At 39.1% G+C, this 26379-nt stretch overlaps 3 protein-coding genes across 3 annotated transcripts in view; all 3 read right to left on the bottom strand.

Moving 5' to 3' along the window:
* The window catches only part of LOC138007077 (uncharacterized), a 5737-nt gene extending 4726 nt beyond the window's left edge, over positions 1-1011 (bottom strand). The window contains exons 1-2 of the mRNA XM_068853795.1: positions 906-1011; positions 648-826 (exon numbers count right to left, since the gene is read on the bottom strand). Of these exons, the coding sequence (XP_068709896.1) occupies positions 648-819 (172 nt within the window). The 5' untranslated portion in view covers positions 820-826; positions 906-1011. The remainder of the gene's footprint in view (positions 1-647; positions 827-905) is intronic.
* Positions 902-5288, bottom strand: LOC137972997 (uncharacterized). The gene is made up of 3 exons (XM_068819704.1): positions 5228-5288; positions 1826-1999; positions 902-1167 (listed from the first exon to the last, which is right to left on the bottom strand). The coding sequence occupies exons 1-3, from the start codon at positions 5286-5288 to the stop codon at positions 902-904; spliced, it is 501 nt and encodes a 166-aa protein (XP_068675805.1).
* A 2764-nt stretch (positions 5289-8052) lies between these two features.
* Positions 8053-25279, bottom strand: LOC138006993 (golgin subfamily A member 4-like). The gene is given in 3 exon segments (XM_068853648.1): positions 8053-16959; positions 16962-19903; positions 25151-25279. Coding segments are annotated over 2 exon segments (10968 nt in total). The 5' UTR covers positions 19879-19903; positions 25151-25279; the 3' UTR covers positions 8053-8908.
* Between the last annotated feature and the right edge of the window lie 1100 nt (positions 25280-26379).

Raw genomic sequence — 26379 nt, forward strand, 5'->3', positions numbered from 1 at the left:
GTGATGTAGATAGCGACGTTTCGACTGTATACTACTTGTCTTCATCAGGCGATGAGGTCGACTGGTTACGCGTCACCAGTCGACCTTATCGTCTGATGAAGACTAGCAGTATGCAGTCGAAAGGTCGCTATCTACATCACAAGTGACCACATCGTGAGACAAACTAGAATACTTTATTATTACAAAATACATAGCTTTCCATCCTACACAAAAGAAATTTCCGAGTAACGTTCTTCTCTTTTTGACAATGAGCAAGCAGAGCAAAAACAAGGAACTAATTCTTAGGGGTATATATATTCACGTTCAATTTCGTGTGCACCCCTCTTGCCCATTTTTAGTCCATTACGGCCCCTGCCTTGTCCATATCAAATAAATAATTACACAGATTAAGAAGAACCTTGATCAACTTTTTGGGGTCTTAATACCAATTCCTCTTTTTCTTCACTTCCCCCACTTAGGTTTTTTACGTAGCTTAAATCTATTGTATTTAGTATTTCAATACAATTGTTGTAAATTATGCCGATAACTGCACTTCTAATAGTGTATGTATAATAGTCCATGAATAAATGAGTAAACAAATAAATATTAATGATGGACCGCAATCAACAAAGACAAATGTAAAGCCAATGCAAAATCACGATCCCCACCAGATCCTTCTGTTTTCGGTCCAAGAAAAGCGTCTGGATACAAACAGTCAGGTGCGCTCGTAATCAGGTAATGTTTCTGTGTATCCTTGTCCATGAGATTGCGCAGTTCCCTGATAAACTCGGGGTAGTGATCCTTCCGGCCTCCTTCAATGAATAAATCAACACCATCCATTTTCGCACTGCAAAAGCAAAAAAAAAAAAAAAAAAAACATTTGTTTTGTCCTGGTCAAAAATTTAAGAGTCGGCGATGTGACTTACTCTCCAAATGGTCGAATATTCGCTGAATAATCACTTCCTCCGAGAAACAAGTTGAACAGAGTGTGCGCTAACTCCTTGGCCTTGGCCGGAGTGGGGAGAGTGCCGTCACCAGTCGGTCCACCAATAGATATCAAGACTTTCTTTCCTCTCCTCTGACATTCCTTTATTCCTTCTTGGATCGAGGGGCATCGAAGAAGTTTTGGATATTGTGAAGAAACTGGTGTACTGCAATGGTCGTTTAAGTTTAAGCTGGGAAGTTGATCTGAAACAGACAAGGAAACAAGTTCTACTTGCATCATTATGTTGACAGCAAAATTTGCAACGTTTTGATACACTTTCCACAAGAAATTTGTCATGAAACGCGTTAAAATCATGACACGAAGCAGATCGTTCATGGTCCACCATCTTGAAAACATGTGCCATTTTTGGTTTTAATTGATACTGTTGTATTTTCCGTTTTATCGTCAGTTGAGAAGGGGTCGATAGAGGTGTGGGAGGGGGGTGGGGGGGAGGATAATCCATCACGGACAGCCAACACGGAATTGGACTTTGGACCGGGTGTGGACTGGAGCAACTTGAACACGGATACTATGCCCTGAAAGTGTTCTTCAAGACAAAATGTTGCTCGTGCTCACAACTAGCCCAGAATACGAAGAAAGGGCTAAAACGATTGCCAAAACTAGAAAAAGGGCTGAGTCAAATGTCGCTTAAAAGCGAAAAAGTGTCGAAATGAAAAATAGTTCTCTAAAACCATAAAGTGCTCAAAAAGTTTCCAACGCAATCAGGACAGGCGTTCTCCTTGCTGACGTCCCAAATGGATTTTTAATTTATTTGGTTATGCTGTGTGCAGGGCATTCACACAGAAAATAATTTTTTGCAGTTTTTCAGTTTCAATTGCTTTCCGAAAACAATTTAAGTACCTTTGTTGTTTACATCCCAGAAGCTATCCACAAACGCGACTGCCAGAACGTCGTACTTCGTTGTTTCACACACGTCTTTAAGAGGTCTCTCATTGTTAGCAGGTCCATTTGCTGGTCCTGCGCTATTTTGACCCCAATATCCAACCAGTAAGGGTCTTCCAGGTGAGCTGGAGGCTTGGAAATACAAGAAGACACTTGAATGTAAGTCCAAATCAATAGCAAACTGAATAATGAACTTATCAGGGAAATTAATCGTCGTTTGTATCAAAAAAGTAGCGAATAAGTCTATTAACAACCCTTTAAATTTAAAACTGAAAAGTTCATAAAAAAAAACCTGTATGTCCCCACAAAGGCCTGGAACGACCCAGGACTCACTAGCAATTTGCCGAAATTGTATGTTATAAATAATAAAGTTTATTCAGTTCTCTTGTAGTTATCAAACTAAAATTATCGAAAACCGAGTTATTATACAATTAACAAAATCACATATCTAAACATTATTATATAAGACTATTTGAAAATTTTGATATATAAAATAATGGAAGTAATTACTCAAAATACTTAAACATGAAAAAGTCCTCTGATCTTTTGGTTTTACAACTTACACAGTTCTTAAATAGATACACCTTATCATGTTTATCCTTAACCCAGAAAGGCAGTCAACAACTCTTTTCTTTTTTATTTGTTAACAACTTTTTCAATTTTACCAAAGGTCGGTTTTCAATATTATGAAGGTATCCTCAGTTTTCTCAAGCCCTATTATAACAAGTGAAAGCCTCAAGGCTTCATGGAAGTAGCCTGGTCAACTGGTTAGGGGTTAAATTTGCATCCTGTTACACCGGTTTTAAGGACGATGCATACTATTGTTATTGCGCATACATTCTGCGCATCTCGAGATACTCGGATTTCCTATGGATAGTGCTTATTAACGCAGGAATATTTCTGCGCAGTTTAAAAGTTCAAAAATATTTTACTAAGCCATTACTTTCCTTATAACTTCTTTTTTTTAAACTCAGAAATATGGGTTGGTCGGACAACGGTAAACGAAAAAAAAGGGGACGGCCTAACTGGCTGACATTTGGTTTATTCAAACGAGTTGATAAGGGAAAGATTTGTGAGTTCGTCGGTGCGAATTGACAAAAGGGCGAATACAGGTCGTCCCGCCCCACAGTATTCTGACGACCCTTATACGAGAGCTAACCAACACTAACCCTAATTTTTCATTACTAAAATTAGTGTTATTTTTAGCTTAGGGTAAATGCAGCCGTTCATCCCTACTTGAGGAGCAGTATTTGCGGGACACTTTGTAATAAACACTTCATGACTGGTCCCGAGGGAAACAGCTCAGTTTGTTTCCCCAGAATCTCAACGTTTCCCCGAGGCGCAGCCGAGGGAAACATTGAAATTCGAGGAAAACAAAATGAACTGTTCCCCGAGGGACCAATCATTAAGTGATTTGTTATATCGCACAAAAAAAACCGTGCAATGGCAACAACAACGGCGGTCGTCGGTCAACATTCGCGGGTAACAGTGCACTGTAACCCTCTGACGTCATAGATTTTGCACTGTTGCCCGCTCAGAGACCTTTGGCGGGAACAGTTTTATTGTTAGGTGTCATGTGATATCGAAGTAACCAATGAGAGCGCCGGCTGTTGGGGGAAAAAATTCGGCTATATAGACCTTATTCATAAATGGCGGTCAATTTATAATTCTTTTGTCGAAGTGCAAATTAGCCTACCAAGCCTCGATACCATACGGTGAATTGAAAAGATTTCTTGCTCTAAAATGAGGCTTGGTAGGCTAATTTGCACGTGGACAAAAGAATTATAAATGTGACTGCCATTTATGAATAAGGTCTATAACAACGTTAATTGTCAGTATTTCGAGACATGAGTGATGTTGAAGTTGGAGGGAAGAACAAGGGGACACTTTGTGACGCTTATTGAAATCAGCGTGCATCTAATTACAGGCGTTTCTGGACGTATCTTATTTTGCCCAACAGATAGTTTCAAACGTAAAACCAAAGAAAACAAAATTCTAATGTAGGGAACTGTGATCGACAACGAACTAATTCCGACGAAAAACCTTTGTGCAGCTACGAAGGTGTGGAATCCGAAGAAAAATATGGCGTACTCAGCAAAAAGGGTGCGAAAAGGGTTCAAAAACACTAAAACTACTCCTCTTGCACAGCATAACTTATCACCTACTTTATTTCTTTCATTTGTTAAAGTGAAGTGCCTGAGTGTGGACTACTTTTTGATAACAATGTGCTCTCCTTCTATTATAAAAAACATTCAATAATGATGAACAAAGAAAGTTGAAACGTATTTTGCATAAAAACAAAGGAGAGCGGGATGAAAAACAAAGAACAATGGAATAAAATCGAGAAAAATGAAAACTAATTTTACCGTCCAATTAATGAGACTGAAGTGATTTTGGTTTTAGTTGTGAAAAAAGAAGATCTTTTTCTTTCAAATTTGCTCATTTCACACGTGCACTTCATCATCAACGTGGTTTCCTTTTGTATTGATGTTTTGCGTGATTGTGGACTTTTCTAATGCTCTTTCGCATGCATGTTAATGTTTGCCAACAGAGAAAAGTGTAGAAGCTGCATCGTGCAGATTTCTCTCAACTTAACAACATTAGTTCTTCTGAATTACCAGCAGAAAAAAACAACTTTTCGATCTTTTTTAAATAGGAAGATAAAAGTTCTAGAAAAGTCGTTCCACTAGAGGGAATTTATATAATTAATGGCGGAGTGTTACGCACTCGTTCATGCTCGGTGTCCAAAGACACTCGGCTGGTATCGCCAAAGGCAACTGTGACTCATGTGTTAACAAACTGTCCATAGTTTTAATGTGTGATGTTTTAATTTGACTGGAGGCCAGTCAAGGCTTAGAAACCACTGGCATTGAACTGGGTAATTTTTAAATAGATCAACTGGGCGGTCTCCAACTCGATGCTCTAACTCAGTTCGTATGATTTTCAACAGTCGCTAGGCTAACGACACAAACTAATAAGCCAGTAAAGGTCTAGCGATTTAAGTGATGGAGGGACTTATCACAATAACTAAATGCCAACCAGAGTGCCTAGCCTTAAATACTGTTTATCGACGCTTGGGTGGAAAGAAATGAACTTTGACCTTGATAGCAATTAAAAAAAAAACACACCTGGTATTGGTTATTCCTCTGAGGGGCAAAGGAAGAAAAAGAGTTTCTGGAATTATAACTATTGATGTGGTTGTTCCTTAGTTTTAAAATTTGGTTAGGAGTGCAAAATTCATAAACAAGTATACTTTTGGAATATTCAGAAGATTAATTTCATTCCTCGAAAGTACGATTCGTATATGAACGGTGAGTAAAAGCTCACTGTAAATGCCATCTGGTAATGTTGGCTACTTACCTCCACTAAGAACGAGAATCACCAGAAGAGAACAAGTGTGAAAACGTGATGTTTGGCACATTTTCACATCGTCTTTGGAATAGTAAAGTCAAGGGAAAATCCTATTTTAAATGAGTTTTTCAAACTCGTTAATAATTCATAAGTTAATAAGCCAATTGCATCGCCCCATTCTGGTCACTTGATCGAGTTTGAAACCCAACGAAACACTACTTGTTGATTCACTAAACGGATTTTAAACACATGTGGTTTGAAATCAATAATTGCAAACACAAGTGCTTTGAAATCAATTAATTTCAAAAACAAGCACAAAATAGCTAATCTGCATGTTCACAAATCACGACTAAAACATTTGTTTTTATAATGGTAGACTTCGAAACAGCACTGGCTACGCAATCTTCTTCCTCCTTCCAGCTTCTTTAGGGGGTCTAAATCTGCTCTATACAGTCTCCATTCCGACACGGCAAAGAGTGTTTGCTCACAATTCTCACATGCTTCTGAGCAACCATGAGGTGTACAAAAAATATTTGACTTGAAAAAAAGTGATTGAAATTTTATTTTCTTTTGTTGGAAAAGTAATTACAAAAACTCTTGCGTCGTGCTTCATTGGATTTCCAAACGCACGAAAACATTAAACCACTTGGCCTGCGGTCTCGTGGTTTCAAACGTTTTCTCGCGTTTGGAAATCCAATGAAGCATTCCTACTCGTTTTTGAAATAATACATATAATTGGCGTTTTACACGTCATTTCGTGTTTAATGAATTTACAAGTGAAAGACATGAAGAGTGACGAAAAACATCAGACGGAAAAAAGTAAAAGGAATCATTGTTAAAAGCAGTGGTTGAAGAATCTGAGGCGAACTCAGACTAGCCATTCAATCAACGATGTCCTCTTCTAGCGGCATCGTTACAAGAGCAAGGTCTATGATTATACCTTTTATTCGCATGCTGATAAGTATATATCAGCATGTATATATAACAAGTGAATAATCAACAGTAACAACAACACCCACAACAGTCTTATTTAAACTTTATTAGAGTTACACGAATAGCAATCCACTTTAAAAAGGGCCACCATGTATCTGGACGAAATTTTGATGCACCAAAGTTAATAAAAGAGATTACAACAGCCCACTTTCGATATATTAAAAATTAAGTCCTAAACAAAAAGTCATAATCTCGAGGCTCTGGGGAATAAACTCATATAAATCCATATATTTATTCCCCAGAGCTTCGAGAAGACGCCTCTTGTTTTGGACTGAATTTTAATACAACGAAAGTGGGCTATTGCAGCAAATTGAGGTTTAAACTGAAGGTGTTCTCGGGAGCGTCGTGAATTCGCAGTTCGACTCATTTCATTCCACTGTTGAGTAATCATCATCGGATTCCTTACTAGTTATCCTTTCTTGGATAGCAATAGAGAATGAAAGCGGGTGGCAATGTTGTAGCTTGTGCAGCGGAAGGCAAAACCTTAGTCTACCCCCGTAGAGAAGAGTTTGTTTCTCTCGGCCCTAGTCCTAGGTGGAGTGAATGAACTGGCAGCTTTGTTGAAGCAGAAGAAAAAATATTGAGCCGATACGTTCTGTGAATGCATCGGATTATCTCTCCACCGGATAAAATTGTCTCGCCACAATGTGGTATAATATAATTACTGGACTGTTTTCTGAGCGAAAGGTCATTGTCGTTAATTAAATACTTTGGGCAATGAGTGTACAGAAACCTGAGAAAAATGTGATGGCCCGGAACCAGGCCTGGATGTTTATCAAGTTTCTTTGCAACAACTGCTCTTGTTTCACAAGTAACTGCGATGATCTTTCACTTAGAGATCCGTTTCATATCCGTAGCTCGACATGTAATGAAAAATCTTGGCTTTCTTTTTTGGTCAATTTCTCGGAAAAATTGCCTTCATTAAATCAAGTGCACTTTAAGGTGGCTCACACTTGTCCAGCTTCAAACATTTAGGGGTTTTATTGGAAGGATCAACTCTACAACACTGTCTAACAAAACGGATATGTTATGGTACCAAGTGAAACGGCAGTAATTTCTTAACAAGGTGCACTCGTTGATGTGACGTAATAGGTCACCATGGAAACAAAAAGCCATCTAAAAACGCATTATACTGGGTGACCCCCAATTTTCATTTCTGGAAAGTAATTAGCAGGCTTGGATAAAAGCGTTTAAAAGAAATAATGGGGCATTTTTAGATAGCTCCTTTGTTACCATGGTCGCCTATTACGTCACATCAATGAGTTTGTCTTGTTAAGCAATTATTGGTGTTTCATATTGTACCAGAACTATGTCGTTACACGACAAATAGTTGGGTAGATTCAATCTTTTCAAATAGTGCAGTTTGATGAAACTGATTCGTGCCTCCGTAAAAGTCCCATTGCTCCGTAACCAACTTCGGGACAAGAGAAACAATTACGCAAAGTAGAGGAATTATAGTGTTCACTTGGAATTCGTTTTTGGTACTTTAGACGTGATTTCGCGTCAACTGAACATGTTCACTTCCACTGAAAAGGATAAGTTCACTGCGTACACGTAGCACGGATGGCGAATCAGAGGATTAGCCTTAGCTGTTTAGTTATCCGCCAACCTCGTTCCCAGGTTAGTTATTCGCCAGCCTCGTTCCCAGAATCTCTCTTCTCTGGCTCAAAAAAGAAGGCAAGGAAGAGAGATTCTGGGAACGAGTTTGGTCCTTTTCCCTCCTTTGGCGTGTTCTCTTCAGGATCTTACAATTTTTGTGGTGTACCTTATAATTAACACCCCTGTGTTTATTAGCTAGAGGAAAGTAACATTGGTGAACGGCTTTTGTACAACCATTATCGTGAAAAAGAAATTCACCTTTAATAGCAAGGAATACAAGTAATGATACATTCAGAAAATCTCAACAAGAAAAAAAAACATTTTGTGCGTTATTTTATAGGAATATTATACTTTGCCAATATTGAAAGACAACAGGCAGGTTTAACTGCAGTCCAAAAACTAGACCTATACAATTAAACGGCAATTTATTCTATAAATAAAACATAACATAACCATGCAACATAACTCTCCCCCTTCTTTTAGTGCTGGGCTCTATCCAGGGGCCCGTTTCTCGAAAGTCCCGAAACTTTTCGGGGCATTTTCGGGTGTCACAATTCCTTTTGTATCTCAAGAACGGAGAGGATTTAAGTCGTCAAACTTCACAGACATATTTCTTATAGTTAGCTTGGAAACACGTTAAAATGTCGCCTTTCCAAAACGAGCGGTTGGCAGTTTCACAAATGGCTTTTCGGGCCCGAAAAGTTATCGGGACTTTCGAGAAACGGGCCCCAGGCAAGAACGTCTGAGTCAAAGAGAAATATTTCGTTTATATAAAAAATTCCTCAATATATAGTTAAATCCTTATTTATATAATAAGCTCAATAATACACGCATTTTGATTGATCTGTTAGAGGACAGACGCACAGCTGAAGTCACCATGCCAGTGGCGTGATTCTCTTGACCAATTATAGTTCTTTGTAAAGTGCAGCAACCAAACAACCAACCAATTTATTTTGTATAGACAATAGATTACGTCAGAGTGCTATTTGCACACAATAGAAATACATTATTATCCTTGCTAATATTGTTCAAACATCACATTTCTCAAATAAAATAAAATCGATTGAACAGCATAAGTGCTTCAATCTCAGTACATCTTCATTTACAGCTTGACTTCCTTGACTGTCTTGTTTTCTGTTTCTTTTTGATTTCCAAAGCAAGTTCATCAGACATCTTGTAAGTCTTCTCTGTATCCAGTAATTTCTTAAGCTTCTGATTTTCTGATTGCAACAATTGATTCCGAATTGTTTCTCGTCTCAGCTTCACTATCACTTGATCAAATGACTCCTCTCTTTTTCCTAAACAATAAACCAATGCTTGAAAGGCGGTAAGTGCTGCAACTAAGTACGACTGCAGTGCTACACAGACAGCTAATACTCCCACATTGACTGCTACAAATGTAACTGTTCTCCATGAAATGTCTGTCTTTTTCTTTGGACGCTCACGTTTTTCTTGTGCCCACTCTAGGTTCTTTTTCTCTTCAAGTTGATCTTCCGCCAAATCTGCGAGTTCTTGTACAGAGTTTTGCAGATCAGCTGCCATCTCACCATTTTCTTCTTCGTCAGCATTTATCTCTTTCAATGTGTTTATCATACTGTTGTAGAACTTCGCTCTTTCTAGAGCTTTTTCCTCTGCTTTGGAACGTACAGCATCTTCAAGCTCTTTTGTCTCCTTCCGTTTAGGGGACTGTTTAGAAATTATATGCTGCATACCTTCCAGTTCTTGTAGTTGCCAAATTAACTTAGCCAGTGTATTTCGCTTTTCTTTCCTTTCCTGCTTTTCTTTCTCAATTTCTTTCATTAGCATATCGATTGCGGACTTCTGGGATTTGACCACGTCAAACTGTCTATCCAAGAGATCGGTCATTTCGTCCATTTCTTCGTTTTGTTCTTCAAAGTTTTGTCTCTCATATCGTAACATCTGGGCCACTTTCTTTCTGGAGAGCCATGCGTTAGTAGAAAAGGTGACAGCTATCCCAAACATCACATAGGGAGCTGCGAAGTGAAGAACCGACAGCTTGCATAGCAAGAATGATATTGCGAGGCAAATGGGAATGACTGAGATAGGGATATTGAAAGCTTTGATACCATACTCTCTCCTTTCGTCAGATATGACAGCCAACTTTTCAAGCTCCGCTATCTTAGCTTGTCTCTCCATCATGTCGCTTTCCCTTAGTTGCCTCATGTAGTCAATTTTCTCTTGTAAAACCTTATACTCCTCGAATCCTCTTTTGCTTTTTTCCGCCTCATAAAGTTTTGTTTTTTCGATCTCTTGCCTCATTCTCGCTTCGAACTCTTCTGCATCTCTTTGCTTGTCGTAACTGGAAATAGCGTCGTTTGTGGCCAATAGTTGTTCCATTTCCACTCGTTTGACTTCTTTGTCGGCTATTTCGTCCTGCAGTTGCCTCTTAAGCTCTCCAATTAATTTCTCATCTCCCTCCCGAAGAATCGACATTTCTTCGATTTTGTCAAGCAACTCTTTCTCTCGATACCTCACACCACGGGATCCCTCCTCGGTCACGTTTTTCCCCAAGCGATTGACAAACACAAAGATCGAGATTACTGAAGCTGCAATAACTCCGAGCCAAAGCCCGGATGCTTTTGATCCAAAAACAACACCGAAAACACCGAGAGCAATTGCAGCAAAAACAAATACGAAAAAGGTTTTCCACTTTACCAGTGGTTTTCTTGATTTTTCATTTAGGAGAACGTTTTCATCAACTCCTGATTGGTTATTTTGGTCTGGATGGGCATATTCAATGGTCGATTCATCGTTCCCTTTGACAGCACACTGAACTGCATTTCCAACTAAATCGGGCAGAGGCAAAGTGGCTGAAAGATTTACTTCTTCACTCTTTGTTGACTCCCCGTTTTCATCTCTTTCCCTTAGTCGTAAAATATCTCGTCCATATCGGTTTTCTATAGAAACCAACAGCGTTTGCAGTCGCTTTAATTTCTTTTCTTTTTCGTCGATCTGTGTAGAAATAACACCACGTATGCTGGTACGTCTCTTTAGGTAATTCTTTTCATTCTCACCTCGTAACTTCGCACTCTTATCATCCTCTTTCAAGCTCTGTGCTATCTGTTGTTGCTCTGCTATCTCCCCCTGCAGGGTATCGATTTGTTCTTTCAGATCTGCCACCATTTCAACCGCGGTACCTATGTCCTCTTTGCTCTTTCGCATTTTCTCGGCATTCTTCAATGCATCTTCTCTTTCTTTCTCCACTGTCAACCCTTGATAAACAGATTTCACAACCTGGACAGACATCTCCAAATCTCGAAGTTCCGAATCTTTCTTTGCGAGTTGTGCTTTGTATTCCTTACTGAGATTTTCGATTTCTTTTTCTTTCATGGACAAATTCAATTTTAATTTGTGGATTTCGTTCTCATCCCTGTATTCTTCTTTTGTTCTCGATGCCTTGTCGCTTTCCTTGCTGCTACTAAGTTCTATTATTATCCTAACTTTCTCATTCAAAGCATTTCTCAAACTTTTAGCTTCCGCGTGAGCTTCTTCCACTAAAAACTTTTTTATTTCGATATCAGCCTGGAGTAGTTGATAGGAAGATTGAAGCTTCTTTAGCTGTGTCTCAGCTTTTAGTGCCCTTTCTTGCATTTTCCTAAACGATGCACTGTCAGTTACGTCTCCAGTTTCACTTAGCTGCTTACGCAGGTCAGTTAATTCCCTAAGCTTATTATTCATAATTCTTTTGACGTTGTTAATCTCGTCTCTCAAACTGCTGAGAGCTTCGCGAGATTCCTTTGCTGTTTCTATTGGTGCATCGTTGTCATGTTGTGACCCACTTTTCCTCTTTTCTTCCACTTCCTTGACACAGATATCTCGCTCAGCTTCATCGAATTCCTTCTTCAAATCCTTTACTTGACAAATGGCGTCTTGAGCAAAGTTTTCTTTTTCTTGGCACAGAATCCGGATACCCTCCAATTCTTTATGGAGTTGCTCTATTTTATCTTGCTGAACTCCACAGAGGTTTCGTAGCTTTATATTTTCTTCCTGTCTGGCGCGATTCTCTCTCATCCGTTCTTCATATTGCTCTGTAGTTGCATGCATACGACTGAAGCCTTCGTTTACCTTGTTTTCAAGTGATCTCACTAACTCGTCTAGATCGTGGTTTTTTTTCTGCTCATCAGCGAGCAAAGTCTCAAAGTCATGGCTTCGATTCCTTTCGCTTTCCAAATCGTATTGCAGCCTTTCAGATTTTTCGCGATATGCTCCTCGCTCATTTTGAAATAGCGTGATCCTCTCTTCATATTCCTGAAGTTCAAGGACTCTTTCGACCTTTTGCTTTCGTTCTTCCTCGTATTTTCTGTTGAGATCCTCTAAGAGCGATTCCTTCTCAACAAGACGTCTTTTTCGCTCCCTCGACTTCTGTTTTCCATTCTTCTCTATAGTCCTCCTTGCTAAAATCGCATCGAACAGGTCATCATACTGATTTTTCTTTTCTTGAAAATCTCCTCTTGTTCTACCCAATCCATCGACAACATTGCGATCACGTGACTCCTTTTCATCGTCAGTTGAACTTTGACCGTCTTCCAAGTCTTTTGCAAGTTCATCTGCCACTTGGCCAAGCAAGCGGTCTTTTTGTTCCAAGGTGTTTTGCAATTCGCTCCTGGAAATCTCTTTCTCAAACACTTTGAACTGCTCTGATTCCAACATGGACTCCAGCTCCTCTGCTTTCTGGGCCTGTATTGCTATCTTCTCTTGCATTTCATATTTCATCTCTTCTGTGAGCTTTCTTTCTATTTCCTTTCTGTTAAATTCTTCCTCGCGACTTAATCGTAACTGATCGTGCAAATCGCTATTACACTTTCTTTCATATTCCAATTGTCCTGTGACCTCGTCTCTTGCTATTCGTTCCATGTGCAGCTGTCCTTCAAGGTCAGTCAAAATGTTGTCACGTCGTACAGTTTCATTTCTTTCTTTCTGAAGCATTTCATCTAATTTTCGACTTTGCTCTTTTTCAGCTTCAATGTTTCGTTTAAGTTCGTCAAAAGTCTCGCTATCTTGGGCAACATGTTTTTCAAGTTCTCTAACTCTTTTCTGAAGCATTTGACCTTTCATTCTTTCCTGGTCACACTGCTCTGCAATCTCGCGATTTTTTATCGCTTCGGCGTCTATCTTGCGTCGAAGCTCTTCAAAAAGAAGCTCATCTCTGGTTGTTGTTTCCTCTAACTCTTTGATCCTCTCCTCCATCTGCGACTTGAAGAGCCTTTCACTTTCCAGGTCAGCTAGAAGTTCCTCCACACGAATCTTTTCGGCTGCCAGTTCGTTTATCAGCGTGTTAATCTCTTCGTCTTTCTCTCTGATTAGTTTTTCAGCCTTCTCTAACTTTTCTAGCACTTCACATTGTTTCTCTTCCACTTGCAAACAGTTTTCTCTGAGGTTATCCAGAAGACTTTTGTCACTGTTTATTACTGTCTCTGCCTTGTTGAGCTTTATCTCTAACTCAACTATGCGGTTTTGCTCTGATTGAAGCCGAGCGGTAAGGATCTGGTAACATTTTCTTTCTGTGTCCAGCTCCGATTTGAGTTCGTCCATGATATTATTCATCTGTTTTGCTGTATCCTCTTGCTCTTTCAGCTTGTTTCCAGTCTCGTACAAGGAACTCTTGTCCCTGTTCAGTTCTCCCAGTACAGTATCCTTTGCCTTTCGTTCCTCAGCAAGACTTGTTTTGGTTTTGTCCAGCTCCCTTTCGAATTCCGATTTCAAGAGCTGCTCAAAAGACAGCTTCTCTTTCAAGTGTTTGGTTCGCTGCATTTCTTCCTCCAGAGCATCGGTAGCGTCACTTAGCCTTCCTTCCTCCACTTTCAATGTTTCTCGCAGGTGTTTCATGGCATCCTCTCGTTCAACTCCGCGGACTTGTTCTGTAGTGAGAGCTTCACTTAGTCTGAGTGTTCGATCTTCAGCTTCCATGATAACCTTGCTTAGCTCTTTACTTCGTTCTATCTCACTTTTTAGTTTTTCTCTAAGATCTGCGATCATGTTTTCCTTCATAGCGGAGTTACTTCGTTCGATCTCCAGGCGCTCGTTCAGTTCAAACACGCTGTTTTGCTCTTTCTCCAAACAAGACCTTAATTCCTCCAGAAGATGACCTTGCTTCTCCATTTCATTCTCCAGCTCTCTTATTTGTTCCTCTTTCTTTGAATTCTCTTCCATTGATAAAGCGACCGTTTTTTGCAACTCTTGATCTGCTTGCATTTTGATTTCTTCCAGTTTATTCTTACTGTCTTGTAGATTTTCATCCAATTCTTTAATCATCGTCTCTTGTAAGTCCGAGTTAAGCTTTTGCTCTTCCTTCAGTTCTTTTTCGAGCTTTTTAATAATCTTTTCTGCTTCGCGAATTTCTGTTTGTAGGGTATGTGACAACTTTTCTTTGTCCTTAACTTCGTCTTCCATACCTTGAATCTTTTCACGCAGTTTCTCTTTTTCCATCTCTTCTTTTTCCAAAGTCGAGACCAAATGATCTATTTTGGCTTCGCTCTTCGAAACTGTGGTTTTCAGTTCGTCTCTTTCAACTTCCCAAGGCACTCGTTTTGATCTATCATCTTCAAAGTTAGCTTTTATTTCGAGCAAAATGGACGAAAACTCAATATTTTTCTGAAACACTTCATCCAACTTATCCTGCAGTTCCTCGATCCTGCGAGCTTCTTCCGAGAATAACGCCTCTAACAACTCTTCAAAGTTTGACATCTGTTTCATAAGTTCATGTTCCGGCATACTTCGTAAGAGTTTCGTTGGACTTTCTGGTCTGCCATCGGATGCATGGATATCTTTAACAGGTGCTAAGTCTCCGCTTAATTCCTGGTAAGATTTTCGTATTTCTCCAAGCTCTTGTTTCATCTCAACTACAAGGTTATCATACTCAGAAGATCTTCCCAATAATTCTTCAATTTTCCTGTCTTGTTTAGTGTTCTTGTCGGTATGCGTCCTCAGCTCTTCTCGAATGGTTTTGCTTGTTTCTTCCACTGCGCTTACACTCGCTTTCAGTTCTCGAATGAAAGAACTGTGCGAGGCAAGCCTCTCGTTTATTCTTTTCATTGAAGCCTCAGGAGCCCCTACGCGTGGTGAGTCGTGTCCACCTGGTGACATGCAATGCAAATGTCGATTTATCTTATCAACTTTCCCTTTAATATCGTTAACAGTTTTCTGGTATTCTTCAACCCTCCGTTTTAAATCTTTCGTCACTTCTTTCTTTTCTGTAGATTTTCCTTTCTCAGTAGCTAATACTGATTCAATAGTAGACGCACGAAGTTTCTCCTTTTCAACTTGTACTTCCAAATCTCTAATTAATTTCTGTCCGTCTTCAACCTTCTTCGTCATCTCCTCGGAATGTCGCAGTTGCTGCATCGCCCTTTCTTTCACTGCATGCAACTGTCCAGAGAGATCTTCGTTCCTCGCAAGATCTCTCTTGTTGGCTTCGTTTAGTCGAGAAATAAGATGGTCTCGATCTTTGACTTGTCTCTGCTCAGCTCTCAGTCGGCCACGAAGATCGTCTATTATTTCTCCCAATCTGATGACCTCTTCGTGCATGTATCCGTGTTTTTTGTCCTTGTATTCCTCTGTTTTAAAGTAGAGTTCTTTTCTTGTCTCATTGGCTCGTTCTGTATTTCCTGAATCGCATTCATCAGTGTTCGATAACACGTCTTTGAGCCTCACCATTTCTTCAAGACGCTGAATCATATCCTCGTACACAATATTTTTTCGCTTTTCTCCTTCAAGTATTTCTAAGAACTCCTGGACATCCGATTCCTGTTCATCTAGCTCTTTGCCGGGCTCTTCACCAAGTCGATCTTCGTACTCTGGCAAGATACTTGCATCAGGACATTGCTCTAGTTCTTGAACACGCTGCGATACATTTTCATTGCTTCCTCTCCTTTCAACTCCAAAAACAGATTCTTTGATCCTCATTACATTATTCATTCTATCAACTTCGTCTTTCAGATATTTTATGATGTCTGTTTTCGTCTGGTTATCCATTCTAGAGAAGTCGAGCTGATGCTTAAGATGTGTCACCTCGTCTCTCAGCTTCTGTTCTTCAACAGCATACCTCGTTACAAGCTCTTCAATTCCAAGTTCTTTTTCATTTACATTTTCTTTCATCTCCTCAATAATGTTAAGAAGCTGTTCATTTTGCTTTTCTGCCTCCATGAGGTTTTCAATTGAATTGGATTTGATTCCTTGGTTATATTGGTTCAGAGCATCTGCGTCTGAAAGTTGTTCCTCAAGATCATGGATAAAGCGTTGACTGTCCTGATTCTTCTGGCGTTCTTCCTCTATTAGTTCTTTGAGTTTATTAAGCTCTTCATCTTTCTCGGCATTCCTTTCCTTTTCTTTCTTCAATTCGTTTTCGGCGAGTTCGGCAACCTTTGTTACTTCTTTGTTCTCAGATTCTGTCAAGTAGATCTTCTTTTCCAGCATTTCGCATTTGACTGAATATTCATTTTGCACTGTGCGCTCTGAGTTAAGATTCGCCAAGGCTTGCTTAAGTCTTTCCTCCTTCTCCAATAAACTTCTGTCTTTTTCTTGAAGGATCCCCGATAATAATTTATTATTCTCCTTGATCCATTCCAACTCTTTCTCTGCATTCTCTAACTTTTCTTGCGTAATTTTTAGCTCCACTGTTATCTTTCTTATTTCTTCTTCTTTCTCTTCAAGTATTTTCTCATTTCTAACAACTCTGTTTTGTAGCTCCATGACACTTTGAACATTATCCTCGTTTCTTTGTCTTTCAGCTTTTAATTTGTCTTTGAGGTCTTCATAGTCACAAACCTGAGAACGTAACTCTTCAAGCGTTCCTACTTTTTCTTTGATGGTTTGAAGTAAGTTGTTGATTTCTTGCTGGAGAAGTTCAATTCTCTTTAAACTGAGCTCGTTCTTAGATTCTTCGTCTTCTAGTTGGTTCTTGAGTTTTGAGACTTCCATTTCCATGTCAACATTAACCCTTTTTTCATCATTGATGGTCTGCTGGAGTTCCCCCACTCTTCCTCGTAACTCCATAACTCTGTCTCTTTCTTCTGCGATATCTTCATTCAAGGCCTTGTTTTGTGACTCAAGATCAGCCGCAAGCTTTTCATTTTCGTCCAACAAATTACGGATTGTTTCTATCAGCTGCCCCTGTTCCTCCTTTCCTTTTCTTCGGACTCTATCCTTCGAAGGAGTCTTTCAATCTCATCTATGTTTTCGGTGTTGCGATCTTTCTCCCCTTTTATCTCACTTTCTAAGTTTTGGATGTAACCCTGATTGTCCTCCAACTTTTTCTTCAGCGTCTGGACAAGTAAACGAACTCGAGCAAAGTGTTTTGTGACGCCTCCAATTATTTCTTCACCTTCTTTATCATCGTCAAGGACATCTAACTCTTTCTGTATTTCAAACAGAAGCGCCTCAGCTTCGTCTTTTCCTCTCTCTCCCTCAAGAAGTTGCTCCTGCAAGGATTCTATGTCTTCCTGTAAGAGTTTATTGCGCTCCTGTAATATTTCAATTTTGCGTTCGCTCAGCTCTTCTCTTCCCTTGAGATCTGTTACTTTTGCTTTGAGTTCATCAGCTTCCACTCCCTTTTCAAAATTTACGTATTTCTCATCGCTCAACAGTTTATTCAGGTCTTCTACTCTAACTTTCAGATCATCAGTGATTTCATCATGTGTGGCTTGATTTTTCAAAATCGTCGCTTCGGATTCCACAACTTTGTCCCGAAGAAGCGAGATTTCGTCAACTAAGGTTGTATTCCTTTGGGCGCCTTCGCTGTTGAGATCTTTCTCTGCTTGTATTTCACCTCTTAAATTTTCAATAAAAGTCTGATTATCTTCCAGCTTTTTCTTCAGTGTCTGGACGAGCTGATTAAGACGCTTGTAGTCATTTGAGTCACCGTTGCCCGCGATGTTTAATCCTTTTTCTTCGGTATCCTCTAGTTCACTTAATTCTCTCTGCATTTCAATGAGCAGTGACTCTACTTCTTCTTTTTCCTTCTGCGCCTCTGAGAGTTGCCTTTGAAAAGATTCAATATCTGCTCTCAACAGGTTATTCTCTTCTTCAAGAATTTCAATTTTCTGTTGGCCCAGCTCTTCCCTTGTCTCCAGGAAGTTTACTTTTCCCTTGATCTCCTCGACCTCCACTCCCTTTTCAAAGACAATGCGTTTTTCTTCATTTAGTTGCTTAGTTAGGTCTGTCATCCTTTCCCTAAGATCTTTCGCAGTTTCATCATGGATGGCTTGATTTCGAAGTATCGTCTCTTTGGCCTCTACAATCTTGTCCCGAAGAAGTGAGATCTCGTCATCTAATGCCTTGTTCCTTTCGATGCTTTCGTTCTTTTGACTTTTCTCTGCTTGTACTTCGCTTTCCAAAATTTCGATGTAAACGTCATTGTCTTCCAGCTTCTTCTTAAGAATATGGACAAGTTGATTGACTCTTTGAAAGTCCTCTGTGTCACTTGTTCCTTTTTCTTTTGCATCCTCAAGAACACTTAATTCCTTTCGAATTTCAAAAAGAATTGCTTCGGCTTCATCTCTTCCTTTTTCTCTCTCCAAAAGTCTCTCTCTTAATGATTCTACATCGTCTTCTAACAGTTTATGACGCTCCTTAAGCATTTCAATCGTCTGTTGGTTCAGCTCCTCTCTTGTCTCCAAATCGTTTATTTTAACTCTTAGCTCATCCGCTTCCATTTGTTTTTCAAAGACAGTGCGTTTTTCGTCATTTAGTTGCATGTTTAGGTATTTCATTTTCTCTCTCAGGTCTTCTGTAATTTCATCGTGTCTGTTCTGATTAAGAAGAATCTTCTTTTCAGCCTCCAATATTTTGTTATGCAGGAGTAAAATTTCCTCATGCAAAGCCTTATTCCTTTCGATACTTTCAATATTGCGATCTTTCTCTCCTTTTATTTCGCTTTCCAAGTTCTGGATGTAACCTTCATTGTCATCCAGCTTCTTTTTGAGCGTCTGCACAAGCTGATTAACACGTTTGAAATCATTTGTGTCATCTTTCCCCACACTATTATCAAATTCCTCTCTTGCATCGTCAAGGACATTTAACTCCTTCTGTATTTCCAACAGCAGTGCCTCAGCTTCGTCTTTTCCTTGTTCTCCCCTTGCAAGTCGCTCCTGCAAGGCTTCTATATCGTCTTGTAACATCTTATTGTGCTCCTCCAGCAGAGCAATTTTCTGTTTGTTCATCTCCTCTCTCGTCGTCAGATCTTTAACGTTTCCTTTCAGTTCATCAACGTTCATTTCCTTTTCAAAGTTGATGCGTTTTTCATCTCTTAATTGCTCACTGAGATCTCTTACCTTCCCTCTTAGATCTTCCGCAATTTCTTCCTGCACTGTCTGATTTTGGAGGATCGTTGCTTCTGCGTCTACTATTTTGTCCTGCAGAAGTGAAATCTCGCTGTCTAGGGTCTTATTCCTTTCATTAATTGTTTCTGCCTTAGCCTGTATTTTCTCCATTTTTGCTCTTAGGGACTGTTCATTAGATTCCATGTCTTTCTTCATCAGTGCAAACATTCTACTGTATTCTCTTGCAACTTCAGAAGCCTTTTTCCAAGCATTCAGCAATTGACTAACATCTTCAACATTGACTTTTGAGATCAGGGACAGCTTCCGTTTCTTACCGTCTTTAAACCTTTGGCGAAGAGTATCATACCACTCATCCACCTCTAGTTTCAAGTCCAAGAATTCTTTATGACCCTCGCTTGTTGAAAGTACTTTTATGTCCATACCTCGGACACGATCTGCAAGACGTGGCCCTTTCTCCTCCTCCTCTCTTATCGTGTCCAAGATGTCGTCCAAGTTTTGCAATCTTCCAGTGACGTCATGACACCTGCTGTCAATCAAATTGCAGAATTCTACAAATTCATCCTTTATCTTTTCACCAGCATTAAAAGAGTCTTCGAGGTCCCGAAGCTTTGACAGTATTCCTTGGAGATGCCTTGCTTCATTGTGGTACTTTTCTGTAACCTCTTCCAAATGTTCCTTCCTTTTGCTGATCTTATCTCGTATGGTTTGAATTTTTTCTAGAAGATTTCGTATGAGGTCTTGAGAAGCGTTATCAGAGTCTTCGTCAGCCATGAAAAGGTTTAGATGACGGTCAACACTGAAAATCAAGAACATTAAATGTAGATCTTGTTAAAGCAGAGCTCAGTGGTAAAGGCAAAGTGGAACTCAGGAAACAAGTTGAAGATAAATTACGATATACTTGTGAAATATCGTTCTGAAGTACCATTTTGGAATAACTAAAAGCCGTTGGTATACAAAAGTAGAATTCTAAAGAAGCACCCTCTTAGCCCTCCTAGCTACAAAATAATCCTCAACAGTTTTCTACTTAATTGACAGTCCAGGGCGTACCCCTGCTGTTCGTTGTCGTGAAACGAAAACTTGGATACTTGCAATAATCTAACCAACAAATAAAAGAATTAAAGGCAAATGTTAAAATTACTGCCATAAAAGCTCCAGGGAGTAATGAGCCGAGAAGTCTCTCTGTTTAACTTATACCATTGCCAATTGTTATTCTCTTTGAAATAAAGTCAGTAGACGATTCCAAGTCCAAAACGCATTCCAGAAAACTGCTGTATGTTGTTATTTAACGGCATACATTTTCTTTATATCACCAAGTGTCCACAATACACACAGTAATTTATTCCGTAAATGAATTTTCTATCTTAGTATTATTGTTATTTGTTACTGATCATTGGCAGATTTTTCCTTTCGCGATGCTGCAATCCAATTCAAGTTTAATGGTTTGGGAAATGTTGAGTAAATACCGCACAGGACGACGCCGAAAAACAAAGGTAAATCATTCAATTGGTGGCAAAACGCTGTTTACTTGTTTCCAGAATCATTTGAATAAACAGAAGCCTTGAAACAAATTCGAGTGTCTTCATGCAATAGAAAACAGCTTCACTTGACGTTACATTTCCATATCGAGTGCAGATACCACTCACATTAATGACTTTTATGTTATCTGCTTGTCGAAACCCAGAACGTGTGGCTAAAAGCCACAAGCATTTCATAACAAGCGCGTCATAAAATACAACACCTGTCTTTGAACTGGTGCGAACTCGGTGACAGATAATATTACAACTTGATAGGCAATGTAATTCTTCTGAATCCTGCTTTAAGCATTTACAACACAGATGACCAATTCCATACAAAAAAAAAAACATTGGAATTGTGCTATTAAAAGATACACACAACTCCCTACGTGGCCATTTTGCTTTGGGAAACATGCTTGTTCCCAAAATGGTCGTACATATATATATATATATATACATTTTCAAGATTAATAAATCTTTCTCTGTAAAGACTCGTAGGCAATCGATAACCAAATGGTTCGTTTTCGTTCACCGATTTGTAAACTGTAAGTTGTAAGCCCTTGTAAATTGTCCATACTCGCATTGGGATATTACTAATGACAAAGTATCGAGAGACAGTTGGCAAGAAACGACTATTGGGAATTATGTCAATGTGAACGATTACCTCAGTGACTGTAGAACAGCTTTGAACAATCAGTCGAGCCCAACAACACTTGTCACATTTTAGGAAGGGCGTTCTCGCATAAGTGAAGTTCTGTCATACTAAAGTATAAAAGCGCGGTTTTCTCCAAGACGCGTCTCCTTAAAGACTTTTCCCAAACGCTGTAAGGAAACATTGGGCTTACAAAAATGCACGGGGCCTAAGCTAATCAATATTTAATGCATATAAATGAAGCTTTGCCATTTCCTGGGAGGTGTTTAAATTTAAACTTCCAAGAGGTACACGACATTTCAAATTTTTGATTACAGCCAGAGAGCTGTCAAACTGCGAAGATTTCATAATGGCAAGAAAGACAGTTCAGAAAAATCAAAACGCTGTTCCAGGTGGTTTTAATGCAGGCATCTTAGTAGAATTTCTTATTTTTCTCGTTTTACAAGGATTCGACATTTATTGCAATTACGGCGTTTATTTTGAATCTTCGAAGTCTGAGACTATTTACGAGGATTATATTTCTAATCTGGAAGCCATAAATGCAACTGAAAAGTCAAGAGGAAGGAATCTAACAGTTCTACCTTTGGAATTTTGCTCCAGTTCAGAATTCAAGCCAAATAAAGTGACTGAACTTTTTGAACAGTATACTACGACAGTTGATATTTATCTGACGTTCACTGTGGTTGCCTCGATTATCTTCTCTCTGCACTTTTTGCTGTGGCTCGCAACAATTGGATTTTCCCTAATGGAAGCTGACTTTCTTCAAGAGAATTGGGACCATCTAGTGAAAGGAAAGATTGGATTTACCATTGCCGCAAACTTTATTCAGGATATTCCTTGCTCTACCATTGCAATCGAGCTTTATCTTCTAAGGAGGGGCACAAATGGGTTAATCTGTTGGCAGTGCACAGTGGATCCACAATGTGATTCTCAGGAATATCTCGAAACTCTTTTAGCTCCAAGTACTCAGGCTCTGACACTGCTAATTGTAGCAATATGCCTAACGACCCTTTGGAAGGCTATTTCATCTTTCTTTCGTTGGAGTCGAGCGGATGAATGTGATGTCTTCATAATCCGAGCAACAACTTCTTTATTTGCCGGATTCCTTTACGCTTGTATCATCATGACGCCAGCAATGACAATTCTCAAGTATAGATTTTTTACACTCCCTGGCGTAACCCCTGGATTTCTTGCCGATTTGATCGACAAGTTGTTCATTATAGGTGCTTTGTTCTGGTCTATAGGAATCTTGACTGTATTTTGCTGTCCATTATTGCGTTTGATAAGGCTTGCACAATAGACACCTTGAATGTTGACGTTAACGGAGATATGTCGTAGCTTTCTATTCAGTTACAGTCCAGGGGACGACTTTCTTATCTGGATACCAATATATTTTTAAAGAATTATTCACTTGATTATTTTTCAAAAGAATCCAGCTGAAGTGTTATTTTTGGATTTGTTTACGTCTTCTAATCGTTGGAAGTGTCACAATTTCTTCTCTCTTTCCCTGAGATATTTCTAAGGCGTAATAACAATTAATTAAATGAAGGCCTTCAGAATTTTACCGACAGTAAAATGCAGAAGCTAGGAGGGTAGGCAAACAAAACTCAATCATGAACTCGATTTTATTTCAGTTTGAGTTCTTGAAATAAAGGCTTAAAGGAATTTCAATATATGATTAGAGAGTCTAAAAGACTAAGTACTGAGACTTGTCAAACGAAGCTCGACCTGTTTAAAATGCGAGTCGAAATGCCTAATTTATGTGACAGTCACGGTTGTTAGTTCTATATAACAAGGACCTCTAAATTACTTGGACTCGCTTTAGGAGAAGTTTCAGTTACCCAAAAATTATCCAAATTGCATCTGTTCTCCAAACAATTTCTAGCGTTGAAGGGCCAGATTTTGTGGGGCTGATACAGGTGTTACCTTATCAGCCAGTGAATTAAAAAAAAATTTTCATGGCTGCAGGTCGTTCTTAAAAGAGAAGCATAAGCAAATGTCAGATTGTTAAATAAATAACTAGGCTATAGCATGGCAGTTATGGAATTGTCTATTCATTGAACAATTATGGCTAAATAATAATAATAATAATGATAATAATAATAATAATAATAATAATAATAATAATAATAATAAACATTTGTTTAAAAACAATTGTCTCTGCGCCAAAATCTTTGCGATGTTTAATAACTTGACGTTGCCTGTGTAGATGTTGTTGGTAAAATGCGTTCTCAGGATGAATCTATTTTTAAATTGGTGATCCTCATTTTACCTAGGATGAATATGCACTCCCCCACCCTTAAGGACTGAAAACACCTATACCTTCCGTCGAGCTCTTAGTATCGGTTTCTGTATTCATACACTTATCCCTTCAATCTCAACATTACAACATAGTAAGGGAACAGAGAACTGAACTATGCACTTACCGTTACTTATAGTAATATAGTAAGTAATATAGTAAGGGAACAGAGAACTGAACTATGCACTTACCGTTACTCGAACTCGGACACTCCAGATCTGTAGCCCTGTGTCTTCACCACTACACTACAACGACGAACATGCTCAACTTAACACAGCTCTTTTTATTATTTACTTTTGTGTAATAAGTCAATTAATATCCATACATGTATATATAATAACCAAAACTACTCCTAACCTGACCATAACTTTCTCTAGGCTTAAATTTAGGCTCCAAAAAAGTTTCGTCAATTCGCATGCGTGCACATTCAACCTACAATAGGTAAAACGGGGATCACCAATTTAATAATCTAGGTAAAAACGGATTCAACCTGAAATCGGATTTTACCGGCAAAATAGCCACCAAATGACTTGAAGACGGACATTGCATCGCATTTTAAAAGACCAGTTATCCAAAGAAGGAAATCACAAAGCGTGTGATTAAAAAAAAGTCAACAGCAGAAAATATCATTGCTTACATTTCCAAGTGAGACAGGTAGAATGCAAATAAATGACAAATATTCTAGCTAGGGTATAGTTGATTGAGCATTAAATGAAAAATTTCGCGCATTCATTCTTTCCTGTCAGCGTAAGAAATATTGCTTATGGAAAACGAGTCGGAGCCAATGAGTGGCCTTTGAGCATCTACACAACCAAAAAAGAACCTTTTGTGCATTATACCTTGGTGTTGTGCTAATATATGGCAGCCGCGGACTCCGGGCAAAATTCTGCTGCTAAGTAGATGAATATCAATAAAGAGGAATACTGATGGAGTGCGCGTTGTTTTTCACTACTACCTGTTGGTGGTCGTAAACTGCTTCTTCTGAAGTGTCTTACGGCTGGCATAGGATACACTAAGCCCGAAACATGATCATATAAAGTTTTTTTCCTAGGATCTTACCAATGAACAGTTTAGTATTCATATATATGCTGGGGACTCGATCATCTGGAGTCTGTAGTTTTAGTTTGAATGTTTAGTTGAGAACTGAACGGAAAATCCAACATTGAAAATTTAACAGTGTTTATTTGAAAAGGACTTGTTTACATTCGGCGCAAATGGATAAATATAGTATCACACGCACGCAAGTTGTGTTAGCGGTCGTCATTTTGTAAAGGCCTGTTATGTGACGTAGCTTTCTAAGGAAGACAATGTGGAAGTTATATGGCGTCGACAAAATCGTTTGAGCAAGTGTATGCTAGGATTATTAACATGAAATCTGAAAAACTTGACATTTTTTAAACATGATATACTCACCAGTTTTTAACGCTTTCTCTGAATAACACAAAGTCCTTTTGTTTTCTTACGCTTATACACCTACTAATTTACCTGGCAAATAAACGCAAGCGTTGCACTGTATACTGTGACGCTTGCAAGGTCGTTCATGATGAATCATAAGTCAGTAACAAGTATCTGACATACCTTATTTGAAACGCTTTGCTTGATTTCAGCTTTCAAGTTATCATCTCGCCAAGAAAGAGATATCTGAGGAATAAACGCTTCATTGTAATTCGCGGTCAGGAACGCCTGCAGATTCAAACCAACGTTTTCTTCGGCAACACGCAAATTAAAATCGAAAATGTATTATTTATGGCGAACAAGCCAAGAGAAATTTTAGATTATTCCTAAAGACTTTGGGGCACTTTTCCCGCTGAGCTACAATAGTTATTTCGTAGAATTTCTTCTCCTCCTTTGATTTTCCTCTTCGTATTTTCAGTTGTTTTTCTGCAATTATGAACTTGTTTGTTGAACTATTTTGTCCCAGTGTTTTGCCCGTTGTCCGACAGATTTCCAGCTCCAACCACATTTACAATAATCGCAATTACGTTTCCGCGAAAATGATTTGCTCAACAATTTACATACCGCCAAGCTGGTTTTGTCAAACGTGTGACAATCCGTAAACACTTGGCAAGGCTCAAAAACATCTGGACCTGGAAATAAATTTATCAGGTCAGTAAAAACGATTCATTTATTTCCTGCCTTCATCAAACAGACTTCAAGCAGGTCCTTTGAAATTGGAAACGTCATCTCTAGAGCGCCCCGTATCGTGCCTGTTTCTATTATGGTTATTCTAGCCAGCTAGTACTCTGTGTTAAATGAATTGAAAAAAAAAGAAGAATATTTTAACAAGGTAAGACGAGTGCAAATAAACTGTTTTTGTTGTTGTGTTCCGTCTTTTACACTTATGTGATATTTTGATGTGGTTCATCAAATGGCAAGATACCAGAAAGTCTTGGCAATTTATTTTTTCGTTCGAGGAGAAAGCATTATATTCGTGTCAGTCCTGCGGGATTCCCATCGAGTATCGATCGTGATCCCTTACGATTTCAGCGTTCGGACGCCATCTCGTTCTGACACAAATAACCTCGATCTCATGTGATAGTGTCGCGGCTTGCTCAGAGGAAGTAAAGCCTTATTGGACGGGGTTAGAACTTGGATGGGTGGCCATCTGGCAATACCCCGTGGCGTGGGTGGGTGGGTCGTGGGTAGGTCTTAGGTCTTGTCGGTTTCGAGAATTTCCAGTCGTTGATAAAAAAAGGGTTAGGGTTAGGGACCCACGACCCACCCACCCACGCCGATTAGACACTCTGTTTTGGCTACCCAGCAAGAAAGGCAACTGATATCCCACAAAACTGTTATTGCATTAAGGC

The sequence above is a fragment of the Montipora foliosa genome, chromosome 1, assembly GCF_036669935.1.
Source record: "Montipora foliosa isolate CH-2021 chromosome 1, ASM3666993v2, whole genome shotgun sequence".
NCBI classification, from domain to species: domain Eukaryota; kingdom Metazoa; phylum Cnidaria; class Anthozoa; order Scleractinia; family Acroporidae; genus Montipora; species Montipora foliosa.